Genomic DNA, 17,183 nt, shown 5'->3' with positions numbered 1-17,183 from the left:
CCCTACCAAACCCCCGCCCCCCAACCCGGGCTCCCTCCACTCGCTCCTTAATGGCACTCTCGTTCATAGAGATTGGATCATTAGGTATATGAAAATCCAATATGGGCTTTTGGGAAGAGCAAAACCCGAAACTCCTTCATTTTTAAGTCTACTGAATTGCTCTAACTTTAACTGCACTCGATAAATGGATTGTACTTGTACATACAGTGTACAAATATGTCTGGACCAATTTGTAATATTTACAAAAGGAAACGAACTCTCTCATCAGCCTATCCCAACTAGATAAAAAAATTAAAATATCTGATTGACCATACTAGGCCCACATCCCCCTGAACTTCGTGTTGAACTCCGCCTGCAATAGCTTGAATCCTTTCAGCACATTGATGATCCCACCACGATCCATTCCGTCCCATGGAGCCACGGGTTCGTCATCGTCCCAAAAATGGCTCGCTGCGGGAGCACCGTCATCTTCGTCACCACCACTTTCCTCCACATCCTCATACTCCCAGCTGCTCACCACCTTCTTCTTTTTCTTGATTGTTTTTGCAGAAGTCATTAGGGCTGCGGTGGAACGAGCAGTTGTTGTTTGCGGCATATGCCGGCTCAAAACTCCTCCCGCGTTTCCAAGTTCCATGCCACCAAATCCATCGTGCATTGCTCCCACATCCACTTCCTCCTCATGCATGTCCCCGGTTCCCATGACCTCCGCTATATCCGCCTCCGTGCCCGGCGCCAGCTTGAGGAAGTTTTCAAAACTCGTCACAATCGTTGCAAGGACTAGGGAAAAGTCATTCAACAAGTACCAAATATCGCCCTTTCGAATTCCATTGTCCCTTTCAATAGCGTTAACATTGCCGTGCTTGAAGAAATCGTATAAGTACGCATTTAGCGGTACCCTATCCTCCTCGGGATAGAGTCCCAAGTACGGAACAACAGCCTTTTCGAGCCAGACGCCGCTGCGGACTGTTTCGCAGAGATCAGAGATGTTACTCCACTTGTCTCCATGTCCTGATAGAGCATAAAATGCTGACGTATACTTCGAGGGTGATTGACCAGTAGTCTGTCCCAACTTAACCTCGATATCCCCACCACATTTCATTCCCGTGAGCGGTAGCTCACAGTCTGGCTCTGTAATATGTTGATCTACAAACGTCTTGACATAGGTGCTGTATGTCTGAAATATTTCCTGATTACTGCGACGTAGCACCTTAGCCGGTTTGCCAGGCATGGGTGGAAGGACAATAACCGAAGTCGACCTTTTGAATGCGGTTTTCTGATTTTCCAGGGCAGAGAGCCGCAGGTATTTGCGTCCGAAAAGGTGAGACAATACCAGCATCAGCGTAAGGAGTTTCTGTTCGGTGCGGGTGTCGAGATCTCTGCATAAACCATGGAAATAGCCATCCTTCAGCAGCGCGTGGAAGGCGAAACTAGAGTTCTCCACAAAATAGAGATGAGAGACGCATCCTGCAAAGTTTAAAGGCGCGCCGTCCGGTCCTAAAAGATGATTGCGGCGTAGGAATTCGATAGAAAACCGTAGATGATGCAATACAGGGTCTCGTGCCTCTCCTCCACCAAGGTAGATGTGTGGGCATGAGAGAAGGGAGTTGACCATCTTCACCGCATTAGGCGCCTGCTTCGATTCATGCAACAATGTGAAAAGGCGGAGTACCAGGCTAGTCGTGATGGGAAAATGGCCGTGTAGATCTGGAAGTCTTGAACTAAGTAAGCGGCAGATTTTTGAGTAGGGAAGACCCTGAAAGACAACATTTCCAAGTACATCAAAGCCTCGACGGCCAGCACGGCCAGCAGCCTGACGGAAGTTGAGCGCGGTGAGGTAGATAGAGTCGCCGGAGAACACAACAGTCTTGCAAGGCATGTTAATACCAAGCGCAAGTGTGCCAGTGGCAATAACAACCCGTAAATACCCCTTTCGGAAGAGTATTTCACACACTTGGCGGTACTTACGGTTCATGCCAGCGTGATGAACACCGATGCCACGTCGTAAGGCAGCGATCAACCGTTCCGGGACAAAGCGTCTCCTCAGTTCCTGAGCGTGTAACTCAAATTCGGATGGCGTGAGCTTTTTGACGTCGGCAAGATGAAAGCCCTCCAATGGGGCTTCAGGATCGAAAGATTCAAAGACACTGGCTTCCGCAGTTGCCTCGTCCCACATGCGATCCTCTCGAGACATTTGGTCATTGCCCTTCTTGCCCTTCTTCACATCAACCGGAGCCGCCTTCTTGGCCCGTTTGTCTTTGGATATTTTCCAAGACTCAAACGCAGTAACTTTAGCTTTCCAAGCTGAGTTCGATGCTTTCCATTTTTCTTCTGCTTTCTCAAATTCACTAAGCACTATCTCACAGAGCGCCTCGCAGGCGCCTCGGTCATAATTGAAGAAGAGCGCTGGAAGGGCGCCTTGTTCGTGGAGCGAGCAGATGAGCGGAACTGTCGTGTCTAAGAAGTTGTTACGGACGACAGTTGGTGAAAATTCAGGCTGTCTGGAATTGCCAGACGAAATCTGAATATCGGGCCGTTGGGCACTTTTCACGGAAAATTCAAGCGCTTTTAGGACTAAATCAAAAGGCGATTTTGGATCCATGATCCAGGTCTTCAAAAGCGGTTTGAGTCGAGCCTCCCAATTGATAATGTCGACTTTGCGAATAACGCTTGGTAGGGCAACGGAAGGGTCAAGCGATTCGTCCACAGGAAAGCTTGCTGTTTGGTATTTCACCATAGCCTTCCAGAGTAGCCAGCAATCGCGTGCCTCGAAAGTCAGGTCATCTGGCATTCCCCTTGAACGGTCAACAATGGACGCTACTGGGTGCATATATGCCATACCAAACGCATTGTCGAGACCCGTGGGGGCGAAAGGTACGGAGTTTGGTAAGCCATTGAAGTGAAATTTGGTTGGTGGGTTGTAAACAAATTTCCGCAAATCAGAATAGCGGTGGCGATGTTCTATCGTAGTGAGATCGATCCCATTCTCCATCTGGGTCATGCGGAGCCAATTGCTGAACTCCTGTGGATTTCCAACTGTAGCAGATAAAGCTATAACAGGACAGGGGGCAAGGAGCAACAATTGCTCCCATACAACACCATCATCCACTTGGCCGATGCAGTGTATTTCGTCGAAAATTATGCGCTTGACTCGGGGTGACCATGAATTCGCATTCGATGGCGCAAGGAGCATAATCTGTAGAATATGTGGAACCGTAACTAGAATTTGACAGCCGGTAGGGTTGTTGATGCGGTAATCGCGGGTATGGATGGCCCATACAGACATGCCACCGTGCTTGAAGGACTTCGAAAATCGAGCTTGGATTTCGGCAGCGACCTGATTAACAAGAGCCTTTGTTGGAGCAACATACACCAATACACTGTTGTAGTCTTCTTCAAGAATTTTTTTCATCGCGTAAAATCTGTAGCACGGAGTAGTGTTAAACACTGAAAACTTGGGATATTATGAAGTAACAGGGAAGAAAAGCTCTCACGGAGCGAAACCCACGAAATAAACGTCTTTCCTGCGGAAGTAGGTGCAACCACGAACAAGCTTCTGTTGGCATCAATCTCGTCAAGAACCTCCCGCTGCCACTTGTCAGGCTCAAAATCACGGACACGGGGATCGCGGGCAGAATCCATATTCCGATCAAAGAAAGGAGCAGCATGGCTGAGCTGGAATTCGGTAGGAGACAATCCGATATCCAGAACTCCATTTTTAGCAGCTTCTAGAAAAGGAAACCTCACAGCCGCTTGCGATGGCTTCAGACTGAATTGAACTCCAAGCTCCACCTGTGGCAACCGAAGGGCTTTGACGGTTTCTGTAACATATTCCGCAATGTCAGGGGTTATTCCTTCCTTGATCTTAGAAATACGACAAACCATATCCCAAATGAACGCTGCAATATGGAGTGACGGGTCCCGATCACCAGCATTGCATCTAGTTATCCACAGCTGAACCAGAATGTGCAGCAGATAAGTCGAAACTTCAGCTTCTATCACGACGTAGCTGTTGTGTGAACGTTCAGCCAAGTATTTCTTGACGTTCGTGAACCGGATAGCCAAATCAGATTCTTTATCGAAAGTAGCTTTCACTCTGGACCATGCTTGAAGCTGCTTTTCCGTCTCTTCCGTTTTCCTTCTCTCATTTTTCGCGGCAATAAGATCTTTCGTGAGATTCCTTTTGCTGCTGGACTTCAACGGACCTTTCTTCTCATTAACTTCAGAACGAAGAATGATATTGGGTTTCGACGCCGATGGCTTCTTCTGCTTTTCGTCTTTCCCAGACTGTACGAAAATAGTCTCCGGTTTTAGTATTCCACCTGTCGCATTAGTTAGGCTTGCCGCGTAATCCGCCATCTCAGACATAAAGCGTTGATTGCGACGATTAGCAAAGAATGCTTGCTTTTCTGTCATTTTTGGAGCAGCAACTTTGGCGCCAACGGGACGACGACAGTTATGCCAATGGCTAAGCTCTTGGAAAACCCGTGATGCTGTTTTTGTAATTTTGTGCGTATGGGATTTGTCGATCGCGAGTCGGACAGGCGCCAAGTGACGGTCAAAGACAGGATGGGCGAAAGGGAGCACGCTCCTAGAAATTTCTTTTGAAGTGGTTGTGGTTTGGGTGTTCTCGGATTCCCTTACATTCTTTATTGCGTTCCCAGATACGCCATTTCGCACTTTGTTTCCTTTTAATCATCGACGAAAATGTGAATGGGAGAGCTGGAGAAGTGTCAACTTACCCGAGATTAATATTTCAGATGTAATGCTGACTCCACACAGTCGCTTCACCCATATAATGAGAGACTCGAACTTTGAAATCACTGACGAATTGGAAATATTTTGTGAAAATCCTAAGTTCAAAAGATGGAAAAATATTCTACCATCAAGTAGATCAGCTAAATCGCAATAAGTTGTGTTTTTGCCCACAAATTCTTTCCAATAACCAGATCTGAGAACTTGGTAGGCAGATGTGATAAATTTTGAGAAGAAAATACTACCCCGGTTTGATTTGGGGTTGACTGCGCGATCGGAAAGACGACACTCATGCAGAGTGGCAGTGTGTATCAGTATTGCTTCTGATTCCGCGGCACTGTGTCCTTCCAGGACACCGTATTTGTACATCAGGCTCAGCGTCATGACGACGACAAGGTCACGCTGGGTCAGGTCCTGACAATCGGACTTCTTCAAGATGTTCTGGAATTCTTGCAAAATTTTCAAGTCCTGCGGGTCTCTTGCTCCCCTTTTTGATTCAGGGATACCACTCGTGTTTAAATCCAATTTGGCGAGCTCCTTGGCGACGATCTCGTTAGCATCAGTATCGTCCAAATTGCTAGAAGCAGACTCTGATTCCGCATCAGACCTTCCGTCTTCATCATAAACCCCGCTAGTAATCCCAGTTGGCTCATCATCAGCAGTGGACATGTATGGGGACGCCTTTCGAGCCCCTGTTGCGCTGCCTGTCACAATTATCGCCATTACCTGCTCCCCGGTCCATATCAGTTCTCTCATATCCAGGTAATTGGTGAGAATGGGAACGAAGGGAAATCGAACGCACCTTGGTATCCCGACATTCCAGACCATTGAGGAGGGCAATACTATAACCTAGGCAAACGAACCAGTTTATCATTGACCGAAAACCAATAGCATGACTGGCAAGATTGATCGGAACTGCTGATTCAACTTCTTCAAAACTGTAATCACTCTCCTGGCCATCTTCGCTTTCGGGGCTGGCACTGCATTCAACTCCCGGCTCAATATTGACAAAAGCACCGTCATGACACATGATAAAATACGCTCGAGAGGCAGTCAAGAAGCTCTTAAAATCGCTGGCATAATAAGAATCAAAAACCTTAACCTTTGTACGCGAAGTTCGACCGTCCATATTGCTCTGGAAATGCTGGATAATAGATTCTCGGGCCAGAAGGTACCTGGAATGCAGGTTACCCGGGATATTAGGTGGGATGCATAGCTTTGCATTGTCCTCAAAAAAGACGAGATGGAAAGTACATTTCCGCTGGTGAATTCCGCGCAGAAAATTCTCGATAATATAGGTGGCATGTAGCAGCTGGAAGCCAGGGTTAAAATCTAGTTTCTTGTTTGAAAAGGTGTGGGCAAGCAGCGAGTCGCCTTCGATGAGAAACAACTCATCACCTGCGTAATCTCCCACCAGGTCGACACTTCGGGATTTCAGACCCGCATACCTAAAAGTTATGTATTAGATCGCATAACGTTGTCTCTTTTTATTGTGGAGAGGGGTATGTTCACCAATGTAAAACAGCCTCTGTCTTTCCCATATTCAGACACAGCTAGTGCAAGGTAGAGCCTGGAAAGATAATGGAAAAACGATTTTAGATCTTAACTTATCATAGGCGGTTGGAAGACCTGCAAGGCGTTCAAGGAGGGTTTCCGTAGGGAAACAACTCATAAAAACAAGCAAATGGGGCGATCAGGTTCCTCTGTTTGGGTAATAGAAAGCCAGGACAGAAAAACTTATAGAAAAACAAGAATAGCTATTCCACAAAGTAAGTGGAAATATGGCTTATTCCTATCTTTATATCCTTTCCAGGCCCAGGGACATAATGCCCTCTATGGCACTGGATGGTTCAAGCAGGAGGCCTCGCTGCAGAAGACACGCCTGACACTGCAGACACTGCCAATGGGCAGCAAGGAGCCTAATGAAATTGGAACGAAAAGCCCATCAAGCCATCAATAGTTGAAATCCAAGAGAGCCTTGATGATCATGGACCTGATGTAAATAATGGCAGGAAGTGTTTTATGGCTAGTTTCAGCCTTGTTGGAGGCCTCACTTTGTTTTGTGTGGGATGCATTGCTAGCCATAACACCTCCATTAACACTGGGCGGATGAGCATCACCAACACCAGACAGACCAATTGCCCCGACGCAAGGTGGATGCGCGAACCAGGATATGCATCAGCAAGGTCTGACGTCTGCATATACTATCAGTGCTCGCGCCCCTACCGAACGCCGTACAGTGAGAGATATGATCCAATACTATCGTTTGATATCTTTTGATCTCCAGTGTTAACCGCCACGGTAGGGGAACATGCAAACGGAGCACACAGCTTAAGGGGGGATTGAGGCACACTGGTGCCGTTCTTCAGCGACAAGGATTGCGGGCCAGTTAGCCGACCCAGAATCTCGCATATCCTCACTGGCTGACCGGTTTGCCAATTCCTGGTTTGGATTCGGAATGCACGGGATAAATGGAATGGATGGCAAACGAGGGGCAAACGTTGCCGAGACGATGGGAACACAATGCCCAGACAGAGGACATAGACCAGGGAAATGTGCATATAGTTATTTGCCTCTAAAACTGGATGCTTCGTTAAAGAAAAATTTCGTTGCCTGTAACTAAGGTCCATGCCGCGCTTCATACAGGACCGACCACAGGGAGTGGGGAGGAGGAGAATAAAGGTAGATTGATGGGGAAAACTCGGCTTGCTAGGATGTAACCCTAGTTGCGCCATGGGCCACTCAAACGGAAATAACCACTACCACAACAATTTTACTATATCTGCATAAATCTTCTTTGTCGATATATATATGCGTAGTCCTCGCCATGTATAAATAAAATGCGCCTCAATTGCGATCGGTAATTAATATAAAGTGGAAACTCAGTTGAGACATCAAATAATTTCTACACCGTAATGCACTTCAATGACTGATTGGAAAAGGAGTTCCAAGTTATTATAGCAGCTTATATTTCAGAGATACCCAACTCAAAAGCCGACACGATAACTATATAGAAAAATAATTTGTTTGGAATTTTTTTTTGGCCCTGGAATGGAAAATGCGTCAGGATAGCCACTTTTGATATAAGTACCAAAACTATGGTTAATATCAGGGCCCCGAAAGAAAACACCAGAGTTGTCCTGCGTAACTAGTCTTGCAGCCTATCCTCTTATGTCGTTATCCAAGGATGTTTAAATCCATTAATATCCTGCCAAGTACCTAGAATGGTGAAAAGGGAATGAAAGGAAAATTAAAAGGGTAAAAATGAAAAAACAAAACAAAATAAAATAAAAGTCAATTCAACCATAATAACCGACGTTCAGTATTCAAACCTGTCAACCCCAATATCCAACCGAACGACATAAAATGTTCTTAACGCGGCTACAGGCGCGGCTGCGACTGCACCTGCGACGCCACCAAAGCTTCTGTGGATGACTCAATGGAACTTCCCAAGTCCTTATTGACGCGGTTGAACATGCCATACGCCGCCTTGCGCACTTTCTGCTCAGCATTGCACAAGTGGCCCGCCACATTCTTGACAAAGTTCGCTTGCTGGCCAGGTTGGCGACCCAGAACCTGCCAGAGGCCATTGGCTTGCACGAAATCCTCATCGGTGACGGGGAGCTGTTTCGCGAGGACAGCGCCGGTCCACTTCTCGTGCTCCTGGCTGGCTTTGACGGGCATGTAATTCATCCGGCGGAAGGTGGATGGATAGTTGGGGTTGGCGCCGTAATTGCCGTTGACGGCCATCGCACCGTCGCGCTGGTACGGGTTAAAGGCGCGCAGCGGGCAGTTGACGGGGATCTGCTGGTAGTTGACGCCAAGGCGGTGGCGATGGGTGTCTGGGTAGGAGAAGAGGCGGGATTGCAGGACTGGGTCTGCGGAGGGCTCGACGCCGGGGACCAGATGTGAGGGCGAGAAGGCAGCTTGTTCCATCTCAGCGAAGTAGTTTTGTGGGTTCTTGTTCAGAACAAGGCGACCGAAGCGGCGGAGAGGGACCTCCGAATGGGGCCAGACCTTGGTCAAATCGAAAATGTTCCAGCGGAATTTCTCGGCCTGTTGAGGACTGAGGACCTGGACGTAACAGGTCCAGGATGGATATTCGCCGCGCTCAATGGCCCGGAAGAGGTCCTCGGTGTGCCAATCCGGATTTTCAGCGGCAAGCTTAGTGGCCTCCTCGTTGGTCAGAGTCTTGCTGCCTTGGTCAGTCTTGAGGTGGATCTGAACGTAGTTGAAACCCCCGTCCGGCGTGAGCCACTTGAAAGTGTGTCCGGAGTAGCCATTCATGTGGCGGTAAGAGTACGGGGTACCACGATCACTGAACAGATGCATAACTTGGTGGATTGCTTCCTGATGGGTGGACAGATAGTCCCAAAACATGGTGGCATCCTTGAGGTTGGTCTGGGGGTTCCTCTTCTGGGTATGGATGAAGAGAGGGAACTTTGAGGGATCACGCAAGAAGAAGACTGGCGTGTTGTTGAAGACCCAGTCCCAGTTGCCCTCCTCAGTGTAGAATTTGGTAGAGAAACCCCTCGGGTCACGAGCGCTGTCGGCGGATCCCTTCTCCCCACCAACAGTGGAGAAACGGGTAACAAGCTTTGTCTTTTTTCCCACGCCCCTAAGCATGTTAATGGTGGTCTATAGTAATCGTTAGCATAGAACATGGTTCTGGGTATGTCTGCAACGCCGCAGATGATGGTTGCAAACAAAAGGACAAGCAGAGTCTTTGACTTACGATATCGCTGATGTCGTCCAGCACCTCGAATTCACCGTACGCTCCTGCACCCTTGGCATGGACGACTCTTTCAGGGATCCGTTCGCGGTCGAAATGCGCGAGGAGATCGATCAGGTGGAAATCCTGAAGGAGCAAGGGTCCATTTTCTCCAACGCGCTGGGAGGACTCGGGGTCCATAACCTATTTATCCGTACCATCAGCATTAGACGAGATGCAACGGTTCTTATTAATGTATCTCTCATTGATCTGCTCTCTCTAATGATAGCCGATCTAGTGGGGACAATACGACAAATTATTAAGAGCAGACGCGAAACCTACCGGACAGCCATTGGAGTCAGTGTAAGTTGGAGTATCCTTGTATCGGTACGAGTCTATATGGCAGGATATTGGTTAGCCCCTGTCTTTGATATCGTTGCCCGCGTCCTAGACACGTCCGTCCATGTATATATCTAGATTAAGTATCGGAAATAGTGGACCGTGCTGGGAATGGTGAGCACATACTGAAGGTATCGTCGGCACCCATGATGGCGATTTGAGAGTCTAGCTGGCTGGGAGATGGTACCAAGAAGTAGATCGACCTAGTAGTCACAACGGTGGGTTGCCCCTTAGCATAAGATGACACTCGAGACTTGGAAGCAGAAGAGGTTTATGGGAGGAGCAACGACGGAGTCGCACTAAAGAGGGGAAAGGGGTGTCTATATATATCGCCGAGACCCCGCCATGGAATCGTCCCCGAGGATGAGCCGCGTGGGGCCGCCCATGGATGCACTAGTGCTTAAGTTGCCTTGTATTTCGGTAGACAAACGAAGTAACTCTCTGTTCCTCCCTTTGGCCGTTGAACTGTCAGGGCTTTCTAAGCCCCCAACTGCCTCAAGCTTGGCCACCACACCGACTATAGTGATATTTGCGAGGGAGGACTGCCGCCTGTCTCTATGCTCTGTCGCTGTGCTCTGTCTCTGTGCTCTGTCTCTGTGCGCTGTCTGTGCATGTTTCGAACTTTACGCGCACCGCCGGGGTGCAGCTCGTTTGCCCCATTTAAAGAAGTTAGATATAAAAATAGAATGGAATACCACCTCAAGGTCCTCAATACCAATCTAGCTCTGCTTTCTTGCAAACGAGGGAAGATACTTATTCGTCTATATAGAACCGCCAAACTTCTTCCACTGAGCTGCTAAGGAAATATTTCCTCTTAGCGCCAGCAGGATCGGCTTGCCATCAGTCTACATATTCTATCGCTTCAATGGCTTCTTCTATATAAATGGTACTCAAAAGTGTGAGAGCTTAGAGGCTTTGATTAGAATTTAGGTGGCCTGCCTATCTTGGTTGCTGGAAGAAACATGACTCAACCATGGAATTCTAGGTCTGGGGCACTCCTTGCCAACAGAGGGTATGCCGTGCGTGGCATCCGCTGGATGGATTTTGCAACACCAGCTAATTTATTTATCTCATTATAGAGTTAGTTCTTGAAGTCCCTTATTTTTATTTTATTTGCCATCACATTTCTTGAAAAGATTAAATAGTTTTACACTTGTGAAAAGTTCCTCATGCGAATACATTCTCGCAGAGCAGACAATATGTACAGTATGCTGATTTCAATGGGTTTAGCCATTTCAATCAACACAGAATTACCATATTAGAATTCTTTATCTCTCTAGCTATATTGTGTCTTAGCACAGATACTTTGATGAATATTGACATATTGTAATATGACGGTGAATGAAAGAATCTATCACTTCATGCATGAAAATCTTGAAAAATTATATACTTCCTTCGCTGGAGAGGGCGGGAGCCAGCGTGTCTGTACCCGTAGTCCGATTAGCGCCTCCAACTCACCCATGCATAATGGGGTATTGCTTAGCCAATAATCAGGTCTGCAATGTAATCACCCCGTCAGCAGAAAACAAGAACGCTAAAATATGTTAACTTACCTAGGTTGCTTCTGGAAGATAGGGATTTCCGCTTCCGGATTAGTGCGAGATCCTTGCCACTGTATCCTCGTCTTCTTAACCAGCCTCACCCCTTTCTCATCTATTTCCCTTGTATTTTTTCTCCACCAACTGAGTAACTTTTGTATTTTTGGCAAGAAGAAAAGGTCTGCTGTCTGATGCAAACCGCTTCAACCTTATACTTATGATGGGTGATCACTTCTTTCAGACCCGTATATGATGTCCTGACTGCAACCATGCTTGCCCTGTGTCTCGGGTGTGCGTCTTGTCTCCGGCAGCTTTGCGCGACAGCCCACCAAATATACAGTATCACCAATCCTGAGTAATCAGGCTAGTGCAGTCTAAATTATGCAAGTACCCAGCTGGATCACTGATGGTTATAGACAGTCGATCTCGGCATTTCCATTTACCAGTGGTCGAATAGATGGAAAGCCCTGGATCCGCGAAATACCGTCAAAATCATAAATATCTGCTCGGAGATATTGTCACTCGACGGTTATTGTGTATTCGCCGTGCCGTTGTAGTATAGGAGATTGAGAAAGTAGGTTTTGTGGACGTGGAAGTGCCAATAAATTTCGCGCAAGAAGCCAAGTTTTTGCGAAGAGACTTAGCTGACTGTGCAGAAACTGCAACATGATTCGATCGTGAATCCGAAAAATCTCGATTTTTAATGTCTGGGACATCTTCCAGAAGCAACGCTGTATATTCCCAAACGAACATTTAACGAACATTCTTCGTTTTCCGTCTTTCGGTTGTACCCATTAAGTCTCGTTTTAATGCAATGCGTTCGCTCCGACGGTCTAGATCAGTTGGAAACCCGTGGTTGATTTTTCCTTTAATACCACAGTGAGGGGGGAGTGCATTCTTCTGCAACATCAGCAACACTTTGATGAGAGCCGAAACACCGGATGCAGACCTCCCATGTCCAATATTGGATTTGACGGACCCTAGATATAGACTCTTGTCTCGCTGGCGGCCATAATCCCAAACGAATGTATCTAAAACTGATCACATTTCTACGGCATCGCCGTTTGGGTTCCAGGGATAGAATAGTAACAATACTTCAAGCAATCAGTCCCTGCATTTCTATGTAGCTAATGCCATGCCCTATAAATAAACCTCACTTAAGGGCTTTTGGAATGATGACTGAGTATTGGGGGTTGGATGGACTCCTTCGGATTCCGAACTCCTAGTCGGTTTCGAGATGGTTGAAAGTAATGAATGGTGAGAAGTGCGCCGTATGCAATCTGGCGAGTGTGGTAGAAGATTCCTCGTGGCTCATGGTACATGATAGAATTTGCATTAAATTGAAATTCATGTAACTAGCAGCTACTCAATAACAGAGAAAAGACTTCAAACCCCAATCCACGCATCCCACCACTATCGCTTAATGAATTGCGACTTCGATTTTCCCAGGAAATACCAAAGCAACAACAGTATTTAAATCATCAACTTCGCTGAGTTAAAAAAAAAAAAAAAAAGAAAGAAAGAAAAAAAGAGAAAAATTTCTCTTCTACCCCTATCGTGTATCACCGCGTGTTCTTACACACTCATTTTACCATAGATGAAGGGTGTTTGAGACGATAGAGGAGGAAAAAACATTACATATGAAACTCCTAGAGCCAGGGTAGCAGTATGGAGCCAGAGATTTTCGATCTAATCGTTCCAGCTTTCCGTCCTCTTTCCTTTCGCGGAATAGCGAACGGGGTCTCTTTCCTATTTAGTAAAGGAAGCAAGCTCATCTCAAAAACCGATTAACCTTTCGCTTTAGGGATAAGATACTTCATCTGACATTAGAGGGAATGAACGATTCATTCCTGCGATGGCATTACCGTCACACTCCAGGAAAAGGAGGCAAACGCAGGAATGCACTGCCACGGACTGCCAAATGAATACTCTTCCTCCCCTCAGTCATATGACGGTTTTGTTGAGACATCTATCTAAAGTAGGCTATGCAACTGAGCGTGCACGAATACAGCAACTCTTGATTTTGGGCAGTGTGGCCACCACAGTCTTAAGGGATCCATGGTTGCCGAATAAGCCCCGGTGTCACAATGTCAGTCGTCGCATATTGAACCTTACCATTGAATTGGAATGGGAATTAGAATGATCCGAGGCGACGACTCTGTATTAGTAACACTGTGGAGTATATGCTTGAGCATGTTTTAGATGGGATAATGGGGTTGGGGCAACGCGAAAATTGACCCACTCCTGATTGTGTCACTCTAAACTTAAACTCATCTCGTTCCAGCTCATCTAATACACTCTGCATACTTTGCAAGGTACTTCTCTCTCCCAGATTTGAGCTTTCAACTTTGGGTGTTTGATGCTTTCCAAATCCAGCATTACCACATTGAGAGTCTTCCCCGTTGAGAATTGGAATTACATTCAGTTTTGCCCCCGTTGGAACTTTCATCGTGGCTCCAATATCCTAGCCGAGTCTGATTTTAAGTTAAAGTTCTTAAAACTTTAAATGTGATCATCTGATATCTGAACCAAACCTTTAGGGGATAGAAGGTTGATGGGTTCATAGTTTGGCGTTTAATATTTTTCCAGGAATGACTAATTGAGGGCTACCAGTTGAAAGTTAGGCGATGGTTACCTGTTAATCTTTATGCAACTGCCTGGCAGATAGCCGATACACTGCTGAAGTCTGCAATTGCTCAACATGCTTATGATGGCAGATTTGAATATGGCAGCTCTGGGAATAGAATGTGGGGAAGCTGTCATTGAAATAAGCTTGTTCCACTGCCGACTTGGCATGTCTTGGCATCTCGGCTAAATTCTTCAATGCTTGTTCAAAGCTTGATGTCAGCCTCATCTAACAGTTCCGGACGATGAAGATGGTTCGTCGTTTCGTTAAGGTTGGCCCCGCTCACTTGTATCCTGCCGGTCGGTCACTCATTCAAGCCTTCCAAGAGTCAAGCGTGTCATCATGGGATAGGAAATGCCGGTAGTTGTGCTCCCATGTCTTCTCGATAACCCTCATTGCTGACCGATTGATTTTCAAAGCTTCCCTCCACTTGTGGCTTGAGCCAAAGTGCTAAGCTATGCTTAAGAGCTGAAGTGGAGCCATGAGCAACAACTTCATATTGTTCAATCTTACATTGGATTCACCAACAAGTATTTGCGCATATCCAGAGAACTGTTTAAGGGCATATTCCTGAAGGTTTCTTCCAGTGGCGCACAGGTTCAACGCCAAAATCCACGGTGCATTGACCTTAGCCAGAGTATGTAGTCGTGTACTGCTAGAGCGAGGCTTGATTCTTGGCTACTCAGGCCAATATGATAATTTGCAAATCATTTAGATTGGCATCAAAATGTCCGCATGTACAGTACATACACAATCTTGGAACTTCGACTCTTCGTAGTTGGATTCCATTTGTGCATCTTTACCTTTCGGTTGATTCCACGAGCCATAATGGATATCCATGGATGAATTGACGATAGCCAGGTTAAAGAAAAACCTTATTGTGGCTCTCATTTCCCCGCATCGGGCATTGCGCCCGATCATTTGCCATGTATATACTACGGTATCCGCCCACTTTTTTGTTCCCTCGCTATGCTCTGTCCTCCTATTCACAGCTTCTATATTTTATTTCTATTTTCGCTTAATATTCCTTCTGCCTCCAAAATTTCTACTTCGGCTGTTAGTAGGCCTCAGCTGTTCTTCTAAATCTCACGCAGCTGCTGCTAATAGCCCACATCCGATCTTTTCAAAAACGAAGATAGCGGTTTGTAAGATGAAAGAGATTACGAACATATACGCCATCGCGGCTTTGTCCGTGATTGGCGGCGGTCTGTTCGGTTTTGATATCAGCTCTATGTCTGCTATGTGAGTTACCTTAGCCCTTCAACGGTGCCGTGTCGCGTCCTTGAATTGACCGCTCTTTTCGTGCAGCATCTCGACTTCCCAGTACCTTTGTTATTTTAACGAAGGTCCAGACTATTTCGGGGTGGTAACCGAAAGTAACCCTGATGGCCTTCGCTGCAGCGGCCCAAGACCCAGTACCCAAGGTGGTATCACTGCTTCGATGCCTGGTGGTTCCTGGGTTGGCGCTCTTTGTTCCGGATATATCTCAGATATCTTTGGTCGAAAGAGATCAATCCAAGTCGGCTCAGCATTTTGGTTTGTGCCCCCTAAAAAAAACTTCTTCTGGAATCTTACTTACCACGGCTCGTAACTCGTAGGATTATCGGAAGTATAATCTGCGCTGCAGCTCAGAACATAGGCATGCTTGTCGCTGGTCGTTTTATCAACGGCTTTGCTGTTGGTATTTGCTCTGCTCAAGTTCCCGTTTACATTTCAGAGCTGGCGCCTCCATCGCGACGCGGCAGGTTGGTTGGCTTACAACAGTGGGCCATTACATGGGGTAAGTCGAGCACTCACTTTAGTTTTAAGGATTCCTTCCCCGACGACTAACATATACGATCAACAACAGGTATCCTGATTATGTTCTATCTCTCATATGCATGTACATTCATTGGGCCAGCGAACGGACAAACATCGTTCAGACTCCCTTGGGCCCTTCAAATGATTCCTGGCGCCTTTCTCCTTTTGGGGCTCTTCTTCCTACCGGAGTCTCCTCGCTGGCTCGCTAAAAAGGGCCGCTGGAGCGAAACCGAAAGAATTATCACCGCCATCCATGGCAAAGGTGATGTTGGCCATCCCTTTGTTAATGCCGAACTGGGGGAAATCAGTTATTTCGTAAAGATGGAGAAAACTAACGATACCACGTATGTGTCCCCGTATTTATTTTAACCCCCCCATCGTAACTTATATTAGAACGTGCTGCTAACGCCGTGCAGTTACTTCGACCTCTTCAAAAAGAATATGATTTTCCGAACGCACGTTGGTGTCTTCACTCAGATTTGGAGCCAGTTGACGGGAATGAACGTGATGATGTATTATGTGCGCAAGCAACCCATACCCCTAATTATCTTCAGTTTGTTAGTTTTAAAAATAACAATTTAACACCGTACTAATTTAACATAGATTACCTACGTCTTCGCCATGGCTGGATTGCGAGGAAACACCTTGCTCGTTTCATCCTCTATTCAATTCGTCATCAGTATGACCCCATAAAGATACCTATCCTAAAAAGAAACTTCAGGCTAACCATTTTTCAGACGTTGTCATGACCCTTCCCGCCCTTATTTGGGTAGACAAATGGGGTCGACGTCCCACCCTCATTGTCGGCGGACTACTCATGTGTACCTGGATGTTCGCCACAGGCGGCATCCTGGGAGCGAACGGCCGATTTGTTCCCGGGGGTATTAACGGAGTCAGAGCGGTATCGTGGGCTGTCAACCCTGGCTTCGCGGCCAAAGCCGTCGTAGCCTGTACTTACCTCTTTGTGGCCTCCTTTGCCCCTACGTGGGGTCCCGTTTCTTGGATCTATCCACCAGAGCTGTTTCCACTTCGCTTCCGCGGGAAAGCTGTCGCACTTTGCACGTCTGCCAACTGGGTATTCAATTTTGCTTTATCCTACTTTGTCCCCCCAGCTTTTGAAAATATCCAATGGAGGACATATCTGAGTAAGTCAAAAATGATTCTTATGTTTTTCCCCTCTACAACCCCCCCCCCCCCTCTTTTTTTTTGGTTTTTTGTTATATTCTATCAGTTATTATTTGACTGGTTGAGGACAAAATATACCCCACCCCTCCACCTATCCCCTGTTTTTTAATTTGTTTTAGTCGTTAGCACGTGGTTAAGCGCTTCTGAGGTCCTCTTGTTTGTCTGTGTGATA

At 46.7% G+C, this 17,183-nt stretch overlaps 5 protein-coding genes across 5 annotated transcripts in view; 1 reads left to right on the top strand and 4 right to left on the bottom strand.

Annotated features, from left to right (window-relative positions):
* Nucleotides 1-112: 112 nt before the first annotated feature.
* On the bottom strand, nt 113-6,293 carry HCBG_07137 (DEAD/DEAH box helicase; the record flags this gene model as incomplete). The annotated part of the gene is made up of 5 exons (XM_045434186.1): nt 113-3,419; nt 3,548-4,676; nt 4,740-5,478; nt 5,555-6,200; nt 6,265-6,293. 5 exons carry the CDS (start codon nt 6,291-6,293, stop codon nt 314-316), a joined length of 5,649 nt encoding a protein of 1,882 aa, XP_045284977.1.
* Nucleotides 6,294-8,101: 1,808 nt separating this feature from the next.
* On the bottom strand, nt 8,102-10,010 carry HCBG_07136 (catalase isozyme P; the record flags this gene model as incomplete). The annotated part of the gene is made up of 4 exons (XM_045434185.1): nt 8,102-9,390; nt 9,488-9,667; nt 9,806-9,858; nt 9,989-10,010. 4 exons carry the CDS (start codon nt 10,008-10,010, stop codon nt 8,134-8,136), a joined length of 1,512 nt encoding a protein of 503 aa, XP_045284976.1.
* A 692-nt stretch (nt 10,011-10,702) lies between these two features.
* On the bottom strand, nt 10,703-12,722 carry HCBG_07135 (uncharacterized protein; the record flags this gene model as incomplete). Its single annotated transcript, XM_045434184.1, has 8 exons — nt 10,703-10,737; nt 10,835-10,918; nt 11,321-11,358; nt 11,416-11,515; nt 11,633-11,751; nt 11,990-12,131; nt 12,163-12,233; nt 12,604-12,722. 8 exons carry the CDS (start codon nt 12,720-12,722, stop codon nt 10,703-10,705), a joined length of 708 nt encoding a protein of 235 aa, XP_045284975.1.
* Nucleotides 12,723-14,338: 1,616 nt separating this feature from the next.
* Nucleotides 14,339-14,866, bottom strand: HCBG_07134 (uncharacterized protein; the record flags this gene model as incomplete). Its single annotated transcript, XM_045434183.1, has 3 exons — nt 14,339-14,476; nt 14,540-14,653; nt 14,777-14,866. 3 exons carry the CDS (start codon nt 14,864-14,866, stop codon nt 14,339-14,341), a joined length of 342 nt encoding a protein of 113 aa, XP_045284974.1.
* Nucleotides 14,867-15,176: 310 nt separating this feature from the next.
* The window catches only part of HCBG_07133 (sugar transporter), a gene marked incomplete at both ends in the record, with an annotated part of 2,545 nt that continues 538 nt past the window's right edge, over nt 15,177-17,183 (top strand). Inside the window, 7 exons of the mRNA XM_045434182.1 lie at nt 15,177-15,268; nt 15,335-15,562; nt 15,625-15,806; nt 15,876-16,170; nt 16,243-16,345; nt 16,430-16,505; nt 16,564-16,971. Coding sequence (XP_045284973.1) covers nt 15,177-15,268; nt 15,335-15,562; nt 15,625-15,806; nt 15,876-16,170; nt 16,243-16,345; nt 16,430-16,505; nt 16,564-16,971 — 1,384 coding nt within the window. The remainder of the gene's footprint in view (nt 15,269-15,334; nt 15,563-15,624; nt 15,807-15,875; nt 16,171-16,242; nt 16,346-16,429; nt 16,506-16,563; nt 16,972-17,183) is intronic.

Source organism: Histoplasma capsulatum, assembly GCF_000150115.1.
Source record: "Histoplasma capsulatum G186AR genomic scaffold supercont2.11, whole genome shotgun sequence".
NCBI classification, from domain to species: domain Eukaryota; kingdom Fungi; phylum Ascomycota; class Eurotiomycetes; order Onygenales; family Ajellomycetaceae; genus Histoplasma; species Histoplasma capsulatum.
The sequence above is the reverse complement of the archived record's forward strand: the minus strand, read 5'-3'. Positions and strand labels throughout refer to the sequence as shown.